The sequence below is a fragment of the Equus asinus genome, chromosome 3, assembly GCF_041296235.1.
Source record: "Equus asinus isolate D_3611 breed Donkey chromosome 3, EquAss-T2T_v2, whole genome shotgun sequence".
Taxonomy (NCBI): domain Eukaryota; kingdom Metazoa; phylum Chordata; class Mammalia; order Perissodactyla; family Equidae; genus Equus; species Equus asinus.
This window is the reverse complement of record NC_091792.1, coordinates 94771958-94789970: the sequence shown is the minus strand read 5'-3', so window position 1 is coordinate 94789970 and position 18013 is coordinate 94771958. Positions and strand designations below refer to the sequence as shown.

The 18013-nt window shown below is 38.9% G+C and overlaps 1 protein-coding gene across 13 annotated transcripts in view; it reads right to left on the bottom strand.

The window, feature by feature from the left end:
- The window catches only part of WDFY3 (WD repeat and FYVE domain containing 3), a 251234-nt gene that overhangs the window by 60525 nt on the left and 172696 nt on the right, over positions 1–18013 (bottom strand). For all 13 annotated transcript variants that reach the window (XM_044766258.2, XM_044766252.2, XM_070505447.1 and 10 more), the window contains 8 exons: positions 17331–17465; positions 14923–15102; positions 13309–13542; positions 7191–7290; positions 5033–5193; positions 3345–3574; positions 2141–2250; positions 591–773 (listed from right to left, as the gene is read on the bottom strand). In XM_044766258.2, coding sequence (XP_044622193.1) covers positions 591–773; positions 2141–2250; positions 3345–3574; positions 5033–5193; positions 7191–7290; positions 13309–13542; positions 14923–15102; positions 17331–17465 — 1333 coding nt within the window. The remainder of the gene's footprint in view (positions 1–590; positions 774–2140; positions 2251–3344; positions 3575–5032; positions 5194–7190; positions 7291–13308; positions 13543–14922; positions 15103–17330; positions 17466–18013) is intronic.

The following is an 18013-nucleotide window of genomic DNA, read 5'->3' as shown; positions in this document are numbered from 1 at the left end:
AGTGAGTTGTGGCACCAAATTAATGAAAAAAACTTCAGTTTCAGGGCTTTTTGAATTTCAGAATTATAGATAAAGGACTGTGGACTCATAGCCAAGACCGTGAGGACACTAAAGCTGTGAGCAATGTATGATTTTCTAAACTCATAGATGCCTGATGTATAATACATCTAAGTTTTTTTTTTTTTTTCTTTTTCTCCCCAAAGCCCCCCAGTACATAGCTGTATATTCTTCGTTGTGGGTCTTTCTAGTTGTGGCATGTGGGATGCTGCCTCAGCGTGGTCTGACGAGCAGTGCCATGTCCACGCCCAGGATTCGAACCAACAAAACACTGGGCCGCCTGCAGCAGAGCGCGCGAACTTAACCGCTCGGCCACGGGGCCAGCCCCATACATCTAAGATTTTTTAAAAAATCTGAGAAGAAAAGCTACATCTCAGCATAATCATTCTAGAGCAGGTTACACTGTATGGACTTTCAATTCTACTGCCATCATAACATCCTTTCGGGAAAGTTTTAATTACATATCTAAAACGTGTCCCTATCGAACAGCCGTGTGTGCATCTCTTGGTCATGTGACATGCAGGCCTTCTTACCCAAATGATTCTGCCAGCACTTCAAACTAGCTTCTTCAATGAGCGGCCTTGCCACAGCTATGTCCACGTGGCCCCTTTCGTTCACAGGTAGAGTGACTTTGAAAAGCTCCTCCAAGACTTGTTTCTTACTATGTATCAATTCAGTCCAAACTCTGTTGACAGCTTTTATGAGAAGCTGACGCCCTAGGAAATGAAAAAAAGCAACTGATGAAAAACACAATATAAGGGTAGTTAGTATTTTTCTTCATGTTTTACATCTAAGAATTTCAACTATATTACTTAATTGTCGAAAAAATACATCATATCATATGCATATAGGTAAAAAGGATTATCAGATAACCAAAAATATGGGTGGTCACTTGGAAAACTTTAAAAAAATCTTTATATTCATGCAAAGAGACTGCATTTTTATTTATAAAATTGGAAATTACATACATATTTCATTCTCTAGCTTCTTCTATATAAGAACTTATCCCCCATTTAAAAGTAATTTTTAGATCTGAACATTTAAAGTAAGTTCAAAATTGAGTTAGTCGTTCTTGAACATTTAGCAAAAGGAAAGAAATAATAAACAAATATTTTTAAAGGGTTTTACTACTAAATTCCATCTTGCTTTGGACACCTTGCTCATTTGTCTGACTCCTGCTCTAGACCAGTCCACCTTTAGCAAGCCTCAGAAGCACCTGGAGAGCTTGTTAAAACAGATCGCTGGTTTCCACTCCCAGAGTTTCTGATTTGGTAGATCTGAGTGGGGCCAGACAATCTGCTTTTCTAACGAGTTCCCAAACGATGCTGATGTCGCTCATCTGAGCACCTCACGTTGAGAACCAATGTTCTAAACTGTCAGTTCCTTGCAGGGGGTGGGGGGGAGTGAAAACAATCACTGTGTTCTCAGTATCTGGGGTTCAAGAACTTCTGGTGAAAGAAGAGAGACTAAATTAATACTTAAATGAATGAAAGAAGGAGCAGTGGACCTCCAAAGGATAAAATCATATGCAAAACTACCACACTGTATCGCTGGGGAGACAAACACTGCCGTAATTATCTCATTGTTTTCACTAACAATGTGGAAATAAGAAATCAATCCACCCAAAGACTTTCATGCACAATACTTACAAAATCAATGGGAAAACTAAATTTAAAAAGAGAGAATAAAAAAGAGTAAAATGGTAGTACTGATACCCCATCTCAAGCAATATTTGCCTCTAATGTGATATGCCTAACACAACCGACAGGCAGCTCTCGTTATGGTTAAGTGCCAAGTTAATATCTGTACTACTAATTGTGCAAAGGTAAAAAAGGTACCATCAAGTCTTGCAGCGTTACTATGAAATGCTGACAGCTGGCAGTATTAGTGGTTAGTGGTTTTCCCACCTTGGCATAAGGAGTTGGTGCATGTCAGTGGACATATTGGTGTATGTACAGGTGTACCCTACTGGGAGACTGGTTGTCAATGTTGGCAGTTTATAAAAAGTCAAATTTTTTTGTTATGTTTTAAAAATTGGAAATGAATGAGTGGGGAAAAAGGGGGAAAAAATCAAAGTAATTACCTTCGCTAATATCTTGGCTGTAGCCACCATCTGGTTCTATGTCAGAGGGGATCATAATGTGCCATGTAGTCATGCGAGCTTCTGCTTCTAGTCCAAATCCATCCACGTTGCTGAAAAAGTCCAGTCAGTTTAAACTATTTGAAGAAAATGATAGCAGCTGAAGACTATAATGACTAGGTATTATTCCGCAGACACAAGTAAATGTGGGCTCTATCACCAAGTTCCATAACTGGCAGACAGACATTCAGCAGATGCACAAAACAGAACTTACAGTTTACCTTGAAAATGCCACGTTTAAGGTGTGGTCTCAAATCCAGCTGACTAAATGTAATTAAACTAAACTATATCGTAAGGTGAGCATCTTAATATTTAACATGCTTTTTAATCACTCAACATTTTTACCTAAAAACTACAAAAAGTTCATTTAAGAATATTCTCTTCTGTGCCTGCGCCCCATCTCCAGTCTCTCATCTCACCACTCTGCTCCGGGAGCAGTGAAATGCTTGCATTTTCCCAAACACGCCATTTCTTTCTTCCCCCTGAGCAATCCCATGCATGGCTCTTCCTTCCCACACCACTCTTCCCTGTCCTCTTTGGAGGGTTAACCAGGTTCAAGATGCACCTCAGCAGGTGTTTCTTCCAGGTCAGGGGGCCCTGCCACCTGCTCCCAAGGCACTCTAGCAGAGCCTCCAGGACACCTGACTGGTGTCGCTTACTTGTCTGCCTTCCCTCCTAGACTGCACGCTCCAAGACCCCGCCACAGGGTCTTTCCTGCTCACATTTCATCCCAGCCCCTAATTCACGGTCTGGCCCCCAGCAGACACTAAAGAAGTAGCTGTCAAAGCAATCAATGGAAAAATACTAACTTCACACATTTAACATATAACATTGTATTTATTCATTGTATTCTTTTCTTTTTAACTTTCTTAACCTCCCGTCTATTTTATTTACTTTAAAAGCACACTTTCTAAAATTATACACATGACATATGGTGGTTAATAAAAAATTTAAAGATATAGAAAATTAAAGAAAAAATACTCATTATTTCACTGCAAATATGCAACACTTGTCTTTTACCTTTTGCATGAAGTTTTAAATAACACTGAGATTAAAGGAAAAAGAAATGTTACTACCAAAAAAGTAGAACAAAGAGTCCTGGTGGAATAATATCAAAGACACAGTAATCTGAACCTAAAGGAGTTACCTTCCAACATGTAGATTAATAAGGCAGTGAGCCAGACAGCTAATGAACTCTTGGTCATGGTTCCCGGGTCCCAGGATCAAGTTCCTGTTCACAGTCAGGACCCGGAGCGAATCGAGGAGAGCCACTTGCTGCGGCACGGTTTTGTGTGCCCGTGAAAACTGGTACAAGATGGTCCTGTTGAGGCAGTGATAAACCGCATCCAGTGATAATCCCTGGGATCTTCTTTTTGACTAAAGATGTGAAAGATATTTCATTTAGTAAAATGGACGAAAAGAAAAGATCTGCTTATCACTCGCATATGAACATTTATTAGGTTTACGTACCAGATGCCATGCTAGGTCCTGGGATGCTAAGTTAAAAACTACAAAGCCCTTGCTATTATGAGGTTCAGAACCCGAGAGACACATAAACATAATTTAACGAGAAGAGGGCTATGTAAAAATACACCTCCCAGTGAGAAGAGCTGTAACACTCCCATGGGGAGGGCTGCCCCCTGCCCCCTGAACACGAGGAAGTGCCATCTGGGTAGAGCTCCCACCACACAAGTTTTGTTAGGTTAAATGATCTCTACTCAAAATTACTGAAAAAAATTACCTAAAATCAACATTTTAGAAGTAGTGAAAAACTACTTTTGACATTCTAGTTTCATCCTCTCACTTGAGAACTTTTCTTTTTGGCTTAAATACAAATTTATCTCTTAAAAGATTCTTAGGTGACATGAAAGAACCTATGCACCATATGCTAATAAACCATAATAATAGTATTTCCTATTTTCTATATTCCGTGTTGAATAATATTAATCACTTGTGCCAAACCAGGCCAATATGGCTTAGTCAAAGGTACCACAAAGACATACTAAAATGACATCTTCAAAGAAACAAGGACTATAATGCACTTGGTAAAGATTCAATTATAAGAAGAGAATACTCCTTTAATATCAACTCTTCATGCTCTGTTAGCCTTTACACACTGATGTATTATACTGTAAAAATCTATCAAATCATATTAACTTACTTAAACCAAAAGGAAGCTGTCTAGCTCTCACTTGAGAACTTTTCTTTTTGGCTTAAATACAAATTTATCTCTTAAAAGATTCTTAGGTGACATGAAAGAACCTATGCACCATATGCTAATAAACCATAATAATAGTATTTCCTATTTTCTATATTCCGTGTTGAATAATATTAATCACTTGTGCCAAACCAGGCCAATATGGCTTAGTCAAAGGTACCACAAAGACATACTAAAATGACATCTTCAAAGAAACAAGGACTATAATGCACTTGGTAAAGATTCAATTATAAGAAGAGAATACTCCTTTAATATCAACTCTTCATGCTCTGTTAGCCTTTACACACTGATGTATTATACTGTAAAAATCTATCAAATCATATTAACTTACTTAAACCAAAAGGAAGCTGTCTAGCTATGTGGGCAGCAAAGAGCAAGACCAGTGGGAGGCCAGTGAAAGCCCACAGCTTGAGAGAACGAGGCAACTTTACAAGGACTCACCGGCTCCAGGCTATGGGGAAGGCGGGAGGGTTACAGGTCTACAATTTTTTATTCACTTTTAATAAGCTGAACTCTATATTAAATGTTCACATTCATTGTCTTATTAGTTACACTTATTTGACACCTTAGGCAATAGGAAAACATGTACTCTACAACTAATAGTGACAATGGATTACCTGTGCAATTAGTTGAATTATAAAATCTATAAGAAGTTTAGATTCTTTGTTGAACATGCCTTGCCAAAGCTTGTCCACCACACGTTGTGTGAAATAAAACACATTGTTCACCAATATCTGGTAGCTTCCTCCACTGGTAATAGGCAGAGATGCATCTTCTCCTAAATTCCAGCAGGAAAAAAATGTCTGAGAAAATTGATATCTACCAGCACAAGATCAGATCCTCAGACAAATCAGGCTAAGGCAAAATGAGTACATCTACTACATTGAGAACTAAGACCAGGAGCTCTTAGGTACCGCTTTAAGAAAATGATGTTCACGTCTAGAAATCATGATAAATGCTGGAAGAAATAACTTCTGCAGGATACATTGAAGATTGACACTGGGAAGTTTCCTACTGCCTTAAGACAGTTGGTGATAAGCAAATGGTTCTTCAACGTAAACTGTCAGTGACAGGTGATCTCCATTTGAGAGAAAAATGAAGTCAGTTTATTAGCGGTAAATTGATTCTGTGTAACTAATAAAGGGTGAAACAAACCATCAAGCAAAACTCTATTTTGAGTATACCTTTAATAGCACTGAAGCAGCACAGGCAGAAGAGAGGTTCAGAAGAATTGGAAAATAAAGCACAATCAGTGGTGGTGGTGCCACGGGGTGCCTTTCGCCCCCTCCACGATTATCATCAGCGTTGTTTCTCCCAAAGCTACCACTATGTCCTCAGTCAGCTTGGTACGTACATACTGCTTCAAGACTAATCTCCTAGCTCCTCCTCCGAACCAGAACGCCCCCTCTAAGCCCCTCATTTCTAGAAACTCTGGAGCCGCCACTGACTGCGATTATTCTCACCTAACTCTGAATTACTCCATTATGCAAAACTCTTCACTTTTTGTCTTTGTGTAGTAAGATGACACTACATAAGTAAGATTCTCAAGTGATAAAAACCAATACGAAAGTTTGAGCTGACATCGTGATTTGCAAGTTGCATCCTAAGATAATACTAAAGATTTCTTGGTAAATGTACTTTGCAAAAAAATGATAATTTAATAGCATGGAGGTTCTAGGATTAATATTATTACCAGAACTCAAGTAGCAAATATACTAAATCTTTACTTATCCTTCTCCTTTAAATTCTATTAGTGTTTTACATATAAATGTTAGCTCCACTATAAATGTATCAAATTTTATATTATTATTGTAATTAAATAAAGACATACAGAAGAAACATTTTAATGTGTTTTGAATTTATGTCCTGGAAGCCATCCTAAGAATAACATATACATACAAACATATATATATATATACACACACACACACCCATGACCCAACAATTCCATTCATAGGTACACACTCAAGAGACATGTGTAAATATTATACACATATGTGGCCTATAGGAACAAGAATGTTTATAGCAGCTTTATTTCTAATTGTCTCCAACTGGAAACTACCAAATGTCCATTAACAGTAAAATGGATACATTTAGATATTCATATGATGATTACTAGTGATGAAAATAAATGGATTCCTGCTACATGCAACAGCATGGATAAATCTCACGAATATAATGTTGAGTGTAAGAAGCTAGACTACAAAAAGTACGTACTGTATTCCATTTATGTAAAGTTCAAAAGTAGGCAGAATAGCTGTTGTTTTAGAAGTTTGGACAGTGATTCAGTGAGTAGTAACCGGGTCAGGGTGGGAGCGGAGTTTCTACGGGCGCTGGTGGTACATTTCTATCTGAGTGGTTTTATACAGACATGTCATCTGGGTGACAACTCATGGGACTCTACATTTATAATTTGTTTATTTGGATACTACAATGGATAATTTTTAAAAGTAGAAGATATTCACAAAATACAACCTGTTCACGTAATACGGTTTTTAAAACTGCTTTCTTTTTCCTTGTCCTCTTCCTGCCACCCAAGTGCCCAGATGTGGACAAGCACCTTAACTTCTTCCTGCTGGTGGTTCTTTATCTCCGATTCAAAGGAAAAAGCTGGAAGGGCCTTTTCCTCATTATAGAAAAATACCAATAAGAGGCGAAAATGCATAGGAAAGCAGGAAAGAGATGAAGTTAAAAAGGAGATATACTTGTGGTTTAGATAGAGCAGGAGAGTGATTATAGGTAGTTCTATAAAGTGAAAATAAAACATAGCATTACCCAATAACACATCAGCCGCAAGCAAATGGTCCATCACACTATCCAGAATGTAAGTCTGAAATTCTTTTTGCTGAGTTCTCGTAGATCTTTCAGGGGAAGCCTAATCAATAAAATTTAGAATTAGAATCAGAACTAAACAAAGATAAGGGCTCAACCACAGCTATATTACCAAATGTATCAAAAGGATTAAAAAAACCTACTGGTAAATAATAAAGAGAGATGGTATATATGCTTACACTCGTTCTCTTTGTTTTTCTGACCATACAATTAAAAAAATTGAAGCCGAGGTGAAACATCATCGTTTGACTTCATTCCTCCAAAAGCAGTATTCTAGACATTCTAAGTATTTAATAAATATTTGATGATTTATTATTATATCCCACTTGCAAAAGAGATCTGGCAGTTTATAACGAGATACAGATGAAAGAAATCATAAAGCCATTAAAACAAATACAAAAGTTCAGGAATACTAGTAATCAAGAGGGTAAGTCAGTGGGGAGGGGAATACTTATATCACAAAGTTAATTAAGCACACAATTTAGCTCTGAGCTTCCTAGGGGTCAAGGAGGAGGAAAAAAGATAATACGGTTTAAAAGCTTTTTATTATCTATAAAAAGAAGCATACTAGATGGTGAGCAAGGATGTTTTCCTAAAATTGTTCTGAGAGGAGATGTTCTTTGTGGGTTCTTATAAAGAGGATAATGAACAATCCTATAGGTAGTATTTTTGATAACGGTTCTATATAGTACAAAGATGATTTTAAAAATTATCTTGAATAAAAGCTTAGGGCACAAGGTTAAACTGTACTCTTCTGAGGGCATTTACTGGTAATTAGGGTAATATAATCCAGGTGTATAACTTTCATTATCCAACCTGAGAGGTGGATAAGCTTAGGAGTCTGGTATGATACTAGAATAATTTGGGAAAAAGTGAAGGATATGTCACGCTTTTAACCTTAATAAATTTTCCTGCATAGTTGAACAGATTAATGCAACAGCCAGCAGGAGAGCTGTGGCCAAGGCCCTCCTCTGCTGACTGTACACCCACACCCACCAACTGAAGAGAAAGTGAGAAGTACTAAGTGATAAGAAGCAGAACGCCAGGTCAATGAGGATGACCTGGTAATCAGATCACATACCATTTTACTGAACAGCTTACTGAATTTACAAATTTACAAGTAGTTTACAATTTACTCATGAAATTTACTAAGGACTAAGGCTCCTTAGTAAGTTAAGGAGGATTTAAACACCGCTGAAGACAACAGTACCCACTCAGAGTCATAATCAGTTCAAAGTGGTTAATGGCATAAATAATAATGAAGAAGGTTTATCAAATCTCAACTAGACAAAGTTTAGGAGTCTGAAAGACAGAGGGACCACAGTACATAGAGAAGTAGCTTGACCAATCAAAATATTTATTTTTACTTAATTAAAAGAGATTCTTCTGTATTCCATAAGGATTTAAGACTGGCTTAGTCACCAACAGGCATTTAATCCTGATTCCTCTCACTGAAGCTGTTCCCCTAGTGATCATGACCCAGAATTTACACTTGTTATTGGCCCTAACTGCCAAGTTCAAATGTTCTTGCTGAGATATATGATATACAGTAGCCTAACTTCTAAAGGACTTAAGATTTTACGAATGCATGTATAGTTGTCTCTGAGGCTTTTTTTTAAACAATTCATTGGACTACTCTTATGTACCAGACACAGTGCTTAGTTTTGTGTACACTATCTCATTCAATCCCCAAAATATCCCTTTGAAGTAGGTTCTGTCATTCCCATCTCAGAGATAAGGTGACTGATGCTTAGGGAAGAAGTCACTTGCTCAAGTCACAGCTGGGATTCAAACCTCAGTGTCTCGGATGCCAAAGTTCACGGCCTCACCTGCTATACCATACTCTTGCAGCTCTACTAAAAATCTCCACATTGAAGCTAGCAAATGCACAGCAAGAGCAACTCTGCTACAACCTCCTCGTCAGTTTTTTAGAGAAAGCTGGCTGGCCCACCAGACAACTGGGATGAGTTCAGGGCAGAATGAAGACACGGTAAGCACTAGGATCTGCTCTGGCCTCTGGCTGTCACATCTGTCTTCCCAGTGAAAACAGTGAAGCCAGTCAACGTAAGTCTTCAAAGTATCACAGCCTCCTTTTTCGAGGCCTGGGGACACCATGCAGAATCTTGGTGCATACAGGCCAGACAGCCCAAGGGCGTGCGCTGCCCATGCTGAGAGCAGGAGGCTCTGGGAGGAAGGTCTTTGGTCCTCTGCTCTGCTTCTGTGATGGGCTGAAGCCTTTAAAGAAGAGGACTGTGAGCTCTTGGTTCTGACAGCAGTATCCCTCTTGGCTGATTTCTCCTCTCCGTTATTTTATAGTGCTCTTTTTGCCCACTTTTGTCACTTTTTTCCCTTATTTATTTCCCTGTAGTCACCCAGGGTGAGTTTCACTCTGATGTGAATGGGGAGGTCTTTTTAAAGATGGTTGGAATAGGGAGTAGTAAGTCCTTAGATGATGGAAAATTGCCTACGGTATGAGACAAGCACACACTCCATTCAGTCCCCTTAGTTTCATTATTCTTCCTTCAGGTGTCAACAAATACTTTTTCACCTGTTCTTGTATACTTTCCTTCCACTGCCATGGTGGTATTCATGTGCAGCAAATTCACTTGGCCCTTCATAAGAAGTCTGGCGGTGACAGCAGAGGACACCGATAAATGGGAGCTGGGAGAAGAGTCACTCCTCATCCTTGTAAGAGCCACCATAGGCCACTTAATTTCTTGAGTAAGTCTTATGTTCCAGTCACTGTGTTACAAATCGTAAATGTAACATCTTATTTAATTCTCACAATAATCCTCAGAGACAGGTTCTAATATTACATCATTTCAAAGATGGGCAAACTGTGATGGGTAAAGAGAACTGAGCTTGTCCAAGGTCATCCAGGTAAAACCAGCCCACATTTAGTTTCCCAAAATAGTTTTTGCTTGGTGATTTACATCTATTTAACTCACACAGCAATCCCGCAGGGGAGATAGTATATAATATTCTTCTCCAGAGAATGAATTTAGCTCGGAGAGAGAAAAATGCTTATATAATGAGCAACAGGGCCAGAAACCAAAACAAGTATTTCTCACTCCCAAACCCATGCTCTTTCTATTACACCACACTGCCTCCCTAGTCTTTGGCTTCAGCATCACTCAAGCCACTCTATATGCAAGGGAATTCTTTATTTTTATAGACTACTACTAAAGATAATGTCACACATTCTTTTATAGATATAATCAAGCAAGTAGATATTCTTATGATGAAATTCCTACAATCATACAAGACTGAAGACGGCCTGGATTGAGTTTAAGACACTGAAAATCAGTTGGTTTAAGCCCCTTTCTTTATGTGGCTAAGCAGTAAATCTATGTAATAATTCTCTTCACGAATTTCCTCAGAGATAATGACTTCATAATCATAACATTCAACATCATATGCTTGTAATTTATTGTTTTACACCATAGGGAGACATGGAGTGCAACAGTATTTTCACTAAATATCTTTTGTATGTGTATTCTGTATGTGTGTATTAGACTTGAAGTTCCTCAAAGTATTAAGTACTTTTTATTTCTATTTATTTATTTTTTTTGCGAGAAAGACTGGCCCTGAGCTAAACTCTGTTGCCAATCTCCCCCTTTTTGCTTGAGGAAGACTGTTGCTGAGCTAACATCTGTGCCAATCTTCCTCTATTTTTCATGTGGGACGCCACCACAGCATGGCTTGATGAGCAGTGTGTAGGTCGGTGCCTGGGATCTGAACCTGTGAACCCCAGGCCACTGAAGCAGAGTGTGCAAACTTAACCACTATGCCACTGGGCCAGCCCCTCAAGTTACTTTTTAAAAGCAAATTTGTATACCCCTTATTAGGTGGTATCATATTTCCCTGTTTGGGAACTGCCAGGGATGTAGTTATAGTTAAATGATTCAAAAATACTTAAAGAACACACCAGGGCATTGCGCTAAGTTTGCGAGAGATAAAAGGACATGTGAAAGTTGGGCCCTAACTTTGAGGAGTTTATGATCTACCTGGAGTTTCCATCTTGACACTCCCCGCTTCTCCCTGAAATACAATCCTATCACCCAGACTGTACAAGCAGACACAACTCCACTGTAGGCAAGTCGTGCCCACAACAATGCGAGCCTTGTGGGTAACACACGGTATATCCAACTTTCCTTCCCAAAACGTACAGAAAACCAAAACAAAGGACAATTACATGCTTTATCTGTGGTTAGTTATTAGGGTGCCTACAAGATTGAAAATGCTATTACTAGAAACATATACTCACCTCTTATCTTCCACATACGTGTATTTTATTTTTTTGGCTCAGTTATGCTTTGTTGCACACACCTCTTCTGACCTTTATTCTCTTATTTTCTGATTACCATTTCATTTTGCATAGAACGCTTCAAATTCTTACCCAATGCACTAAGATAATGGCCATCTCTCACTGCTAAAGTTTCCAAAGACGGCAGGCTCTAACCAGGCATGCTTTTAAATTCTACCACACGGATTAGGCATGAAATCAATTCTTTTTCTGCCAATATTCAACACTGTGGTCCTGGGTAAAATGCTTACTAGCATTACCAGTATCTAAATTACATTAGTGATTTCTTTTAATTGACCTAGGATGTTTTCACATGAATAAGATAAAATATCTGCTGTGGTTTTAAGGTTTAAAATAAAGTTAACTGTATCAGCCACTAGAGGGAGCAGAGGGAGCACAGGCTCAGCTGTCAAGCTGCTGAGAGCAGGGATGACGCTCCTCAAAGGGAACAGCACTTGGTCCTCTGCACTGACTGAACCTTTCATAAAATGTGTTATTTTCAGAGCCCCTGGCACCTATGTACTGCTTGACCCTGTTCATATGAACTGGCCAAAAGAATATTAATGTATAGGCAACAATTATAAATGAAATTCTCTTTCTGGGATCTTTTAGTTTCTCTTGAGACTTTTCTAGGTAAATATTTGGTTTCAGGGATTGCCAATTTCTAGAGCCAGCAGTGTGGCCACTTAGGGCTCATTTTCTGATGCATCAGCTGATTCCTATCATTTATCAGGAGAATGGGCAAGGACAACGGACTAAATGTTTGTGTCCCTCTCAAATTCATATGGTGAAGCCTGAACCCTCAGTGGGACGGCATTCAGAGGGGGAGCCTTCAGGAGGTCATTAGGTTTAGACAAGGTCATGAGGAGCCCCCATATGGGATCAGTGTCCTCATAAGAAGTGGAACAGACACGAGAGCTCTCTGCCATGTGAAGGCAGCTGTCTGCAAGGAAGGAAGAGAGCCCTCACCAGAACCCGACCAGGGTGGCATCCCAATGCCAGACTTCTCAGCCTCCAGAACTGTGAGAAATAAACATCTGTTGTTTAAGCCACTCAGTCTGTGGTACTTTGCTAGAGCAGCCTGAGCTGACTAAGCAAGCAACCTACAAGCTTGCTGCCTTAGGGGAAACTCACTAAGTGCACATGAGCACCCACTATGTGAGACACAGCATGTCTTAAGCTGCACAGGATACTAACAGCAATGATACCTGGCAACGACCTGTAAGAGGGACTGAAACAGGAAGTTACAAGGTGAGGAGACAATGTAGCCATAAATGTCCAGGGAAGGAGTTGGCACACTAAGGCTTGTGGGCCAAATTCAGCCTAAGCCTATTTTTGTAGATAAAGTTTTACTGGAACACAGCCATGCTCATTTGTTTATGTATTGTCTATGGCTGCTTTCTAGCTACAGTGGCATAGTTGAGTAGTTGTGACAGACTGTACAGCCTAGAAAGCTTAAAAATAATTACTACTTGGCTCTTTACACAAGAAGATTGTCAATTCCTGGCCTAGTGAAAGGGTGATAAAGGACTGAATTAAGGACATGCTTGTGGAAATGGAAAGAAGAGAAACTAACTGATAGTGCCTAGAATACATCTGGCATAAAACACTCCCCCAGCCCATGATATGTTCTGTCTGCACACCCCAGAAGAATTAGAAATCTGAAAGGTATGTGGCAGAAAACTTGCTTGGTTATTAATGTTCTATTTAAAAAAACAATGCAAAAAAGATGCAAATGCATTTCTTTGTCTTTACCTCCAACAGAAGATCAATTAGTGGAGTCTGCTTGCTGGCCGGGGTAAGACAGAGGTTGTCTATTATCAAGACCCGCATGAAGTCAAACACAAACTTCTTAGCTGGGTGATTGGTCAGATAGGTCTTGACGCCCACGTTGCAGTACTCTGACTGGCTTCTGTTCATCCCTGTGTCCGCAGCAAAGGCTTTAAATTCTTCCGCTGGAGATCCAACTTCATCATCGAGATCAGTCACCTAGTAGAATCAAGTGGAAAGATACTCTAGTCACATCTGATTTTGATGTTTTTACTTCCATATTTCCTAAAAAACAAACTATAGCAGCAACAGTATTTTCCCTCAGATTTACCTACAATTTAACTATTCAATGAATTATTTCACTCTGCTCTATTTGACCCCTGCTTTTGAGGTAGTAATCGGGCACCATGTGTCATGGTTACTCAACAGGGGCTCTTCTAATATTAAACTAATGACTGGCCACTAACAAGATATCTGTTTTATGTTGAATTTTATCTCTATTGTGGGTAACTGCACTTAAAATAAATAAAATAATAAAATAAGAAAGACTATATTTGCGTATGTGAAATCTACCTACTGAGACGTCAAATATCACAGAATTTCAGATAAAGAGCTGGTACAATAGTAGCATTTAACGGCTAATCCATTTTTGCAGGTTAAAAAAACCCCAAATAAACAAAACAAAATAACAATAAAACTAGTGCCAACTTTGAGTCAATAGAAAAAGAAAGAAGGACTAGAAGACAGATTACAAGATGCTGACAAGGAAAAGACACTGAGATATGACCGAAGGTCAGTTTTTACCAAAATCCAGGATTTTAAAATTATAAACAAGCCAGGGTGTTAAGGTCATGTGTTATACTTGTCTTTCTTCTAAAAATCCCCATAACTTTAGAATTCGAGTATTTCACCTTTATACATGGAGAAAAATTTTATGAAGAAGGTGGTTTATTCCAAGCCCTAAAGTGGTGGTGGAAATAAGAGGAAATATCACGAGATTCTGAAGTACTGGGGAGGAATAACTGTCTTTGGGCTTGTTTTAAAGGAAAAAAGAAGTACCTAAACTATATATGATTATAGTCTAATAACTTTCCATTAAATTAGTACAAAATAAGAAAAATAACAGTTGAACCAAATTAGAAAAGTTGAGCAGAAAGGACAAACATTTCATTTTTTATAAAGAAAACCAGTCCTATAATTAATTTATAAAGACTAAATTCAAGAAATGCAAAATTCATGAAAAAAAGTAGAAATAAATGTGATCTGACTAGAGTTCTGTAAGCTAGAAAGAACAATTCACAATTGCAGAGCTGGCATCGCATAAAGTAAGAAATGGATGCACCACTGCTTAGAGAGGGAAGTTACTAACAAGGGCCTTAGGAGAATATCGTAAACGAAAACAGGGAGTCGAAGGCACTGTTCTCCTCAGGGAAAGCAGGAGAGTGTGAGGAGAGGGACACGAGATGGTGATGCAAGAGTAGAAGCAGAAAGTTGGGAAACTGTAACTTGGTCAGAAGCTTAAAAGACTTGAAAAAAAAGGTCCGATAACCACTGGAGCAGACTAATTGCAGTTTTGCCATTTTCCTCCCCCCTTCCTACCATCTCTGAGTAAGGGCGAATGTTGAAGGGGAAGACCGTGGCTGCTAATGCGCACAGGAAATCAGGGCTCATCCACATGGAGGCCAGGTCGGGAACGTTGTGATACAAGTATCTAAAGAACTGCATCAGCGTCACAGGGTACTCTCGGAGCCAAGAGCCCTCTTCTTCTGATTGCCAAGGCTGTCATGGGGGCAAGAAGAGAAATACGTTAGAGAAACTGATCCTGCTAAAAATTACTTTAAAAATCCATTCCTCACTACTCTCCTAAAACCGCATATATTGATGGTCCAGGACTCTTATGAACCACACACATGAGCAAACACACAGGCAAACAAATCCACAAATAAGCTAAAACAAAACAATACCCTAGAAACTGACGAGACGTTTGTCTATTCATTGAAATACTCACAGCTCAGTCACTAGAGTCAGTGGTTTTGATTATTTATCATTATCAACATGAGTATAGCTGGTGCCAACAGTGGCTGTATTACTGTCAAAGGTGCCCCATCCTCCATCATGCCAGAGTTAGGAGTAAGATAAAAGATGGGGAAGTTACTTCATCTTTCTGAACCTACTGTCATACGCAAAATGATGAGAACAATGCTCTTCACCATTATCAACTGTGATATATAATAAGAAATATATATTCTGTCTTTGTCCCATTCCTGGCACAGAGCTAAAACCCTTGGAATGTCCTAAGTGATCAGAGCCATAAATACGTCTTTTGTCAATGATAAGGAGCCCCCTTCCACACCAGGGTTTAGGTTAATGAGGTGACTTTTGAAAAGCCTCTAAGGATGAAGGCTTGCCAGGGGAACCAACCCGTGACTAGATGGTTGGAACTTAACCTAACCCTCTCCCCCACAACCTCCATGGAGGGGAGAGGGGCTGGAGATTGAGTTCAATCACCAACGACCAATGATTTAATCATGTCTATATAATCAAGCCTCCACAAAAACCCCAAAGCACAGGGTTCTGACAGCTTCTGGGTTAGTGAACATGTGGAGGTGCTGGGAGAATGGCAGGATGGAGAGGGCATGGAAGCTCTGCGCCCCTTCCCACATACCTCGCCCTATGCATCTCCTCCATCTGGCTGTTCCTGAGTTATGTCCTTTTATAATAAACTGGTAATCTAGTAAGTAGAATGTTTTCTTGAGTTATGAGAACCTCTGATTTACGGCCGGTGGGTCAGTAGCACAGGTATCAACCAGGACGTGTGGCTGGTTTCTGAAGTGGGGGTGGGGCAGTCTTGTGGGACTGGGTCTGAGCCCTGAGCCGGCGGGATCTGATGCTATCTCCAGGTAGACAGTGTCAGAACTGAACTGCACTGTGGGAGACCCAGCTAGTGTGGCAAAACCTCCCATGTATTTGGTGACCAGAAGCGGCAGCGGTGAAGGAGTACGGCAGCAGAATATCGAATAGAGGAGACACACAGGAGTGTGCATTCCCTTACTTTATACAACAGTGATGATGATGATTAAAAAATAACAACGAAAGAATATATCTGAACAATGCTTATCTTCTGATACTTGCCCAGAGAGTGGCTGTTTTTATCTTAGATTTTTATATTTGTTTATGTATAGGAACCAAAATAAGAATCCCAAAGCATTCTAAATTAATACATTTAATAGTAATGTTCTTTTCTTAGATGTCATAAGAATAGTTTTGACTAAAATTAGATTTGTCAGGCACTTGTAACCCAAAGAATCTAGTTAATAATTCCTCTTACAATGTGATCCTAAATTGTATAAACAAATGGTCATTATTCACAGTATTCCTGTAAGATAGATAGGAACGTATATTTTGTCATTTACTCTTTCAATTCTTCATATCCAAGTTAGAAATAATTAGAATAAAGAACAAAAAAAAAAACAAAATAAAACTTGCACTGAAAACATTTTTAACCCCTAAATGAAAGTCATTTTAAAAGTTCAAATAATATATTACTGCAATCACATGTGCTACAATATATGTCCATTATATACATGTACACATGGTAATATATATTTTATAACACTAATAATATCAGTTAACCCTTACGAAGTGCTTACTATATACCAGGCATTCTTGTAAGTGCTTTGTGCACATACTAACTCATTAAATCCTCACAACAACCCTAAGAGATAAATTCTATTACCACCAGCATTTTATCCCTGAGGAAACTGAGGCACATAGAGGTTAGTGTGTCTTAAGAACCAGAGATGGGATTTGAACCCAGGCAGGGCTTCAGAGTCCATGGTCTTAACAACTGTTCCTATGTCACGTTAGAGATAACAGAACGGAGAGGCTGAGGTTCCAGAGACCACAGAGAAAATAAACAGTTATGTTACCAAAGGATTCCTCTATTTTAACAAAATATCCCAGGCAGGAGAAACCATCAACAGGTGTCATTATCCCAGAAAACTTACTGAATTCAGCATGCTGCGGAGCATTCCCAGTAATAAAAAAGCAGCTTCTGTGCACACATTATGGATAGAAGAGACCACAGTTCCACTGGAGGCAGGAACTCCAAAGATAAATGTCCAAATGGAATCTAAATCAAACTGCAGAGGTGAAAGTGAATCAGATTAGCCATTGTCAATTTTGTCCAGTAGAGATGAGACCCTCCTAAGTTCTAATATTCTGAAATTCCTTTGAAGCTAATTAATTTTTTCCCCAAAGTGAGTACTGATAAAGAGGTGGAGATCTAGTACTCCCCCCTCCCGTATTTTAAAACTCATTTTTACATTTATAAAAAAAAGTGGATACTATGTATCCTCCTGTCTTAGGTACTATGTTAAAAACATTGTTTTCCACTTTTTTCTCTGAAGAAAACAAACAAAAATAAAATACATGCTAATTAGCCAGGAGATGAGATTACAGAACTGACGATTTTAAGCAGGATCTTTTGGAAAAGCTTGTTGAACTCACTTTTTTCCCCACTCTCAGCAATGTTCCCATTCACTTTTAGATTACGTACAGATAAGATTTGACAAAATAAAAATCAGTTTGAGGAGCTTTATTCATAGCAGTTTTACATAACACTTACGAGTATGGTGTCAAGCTTATTTTGAAAAATTACATAACCAACCAAACTCTGCTAAGCATGAAT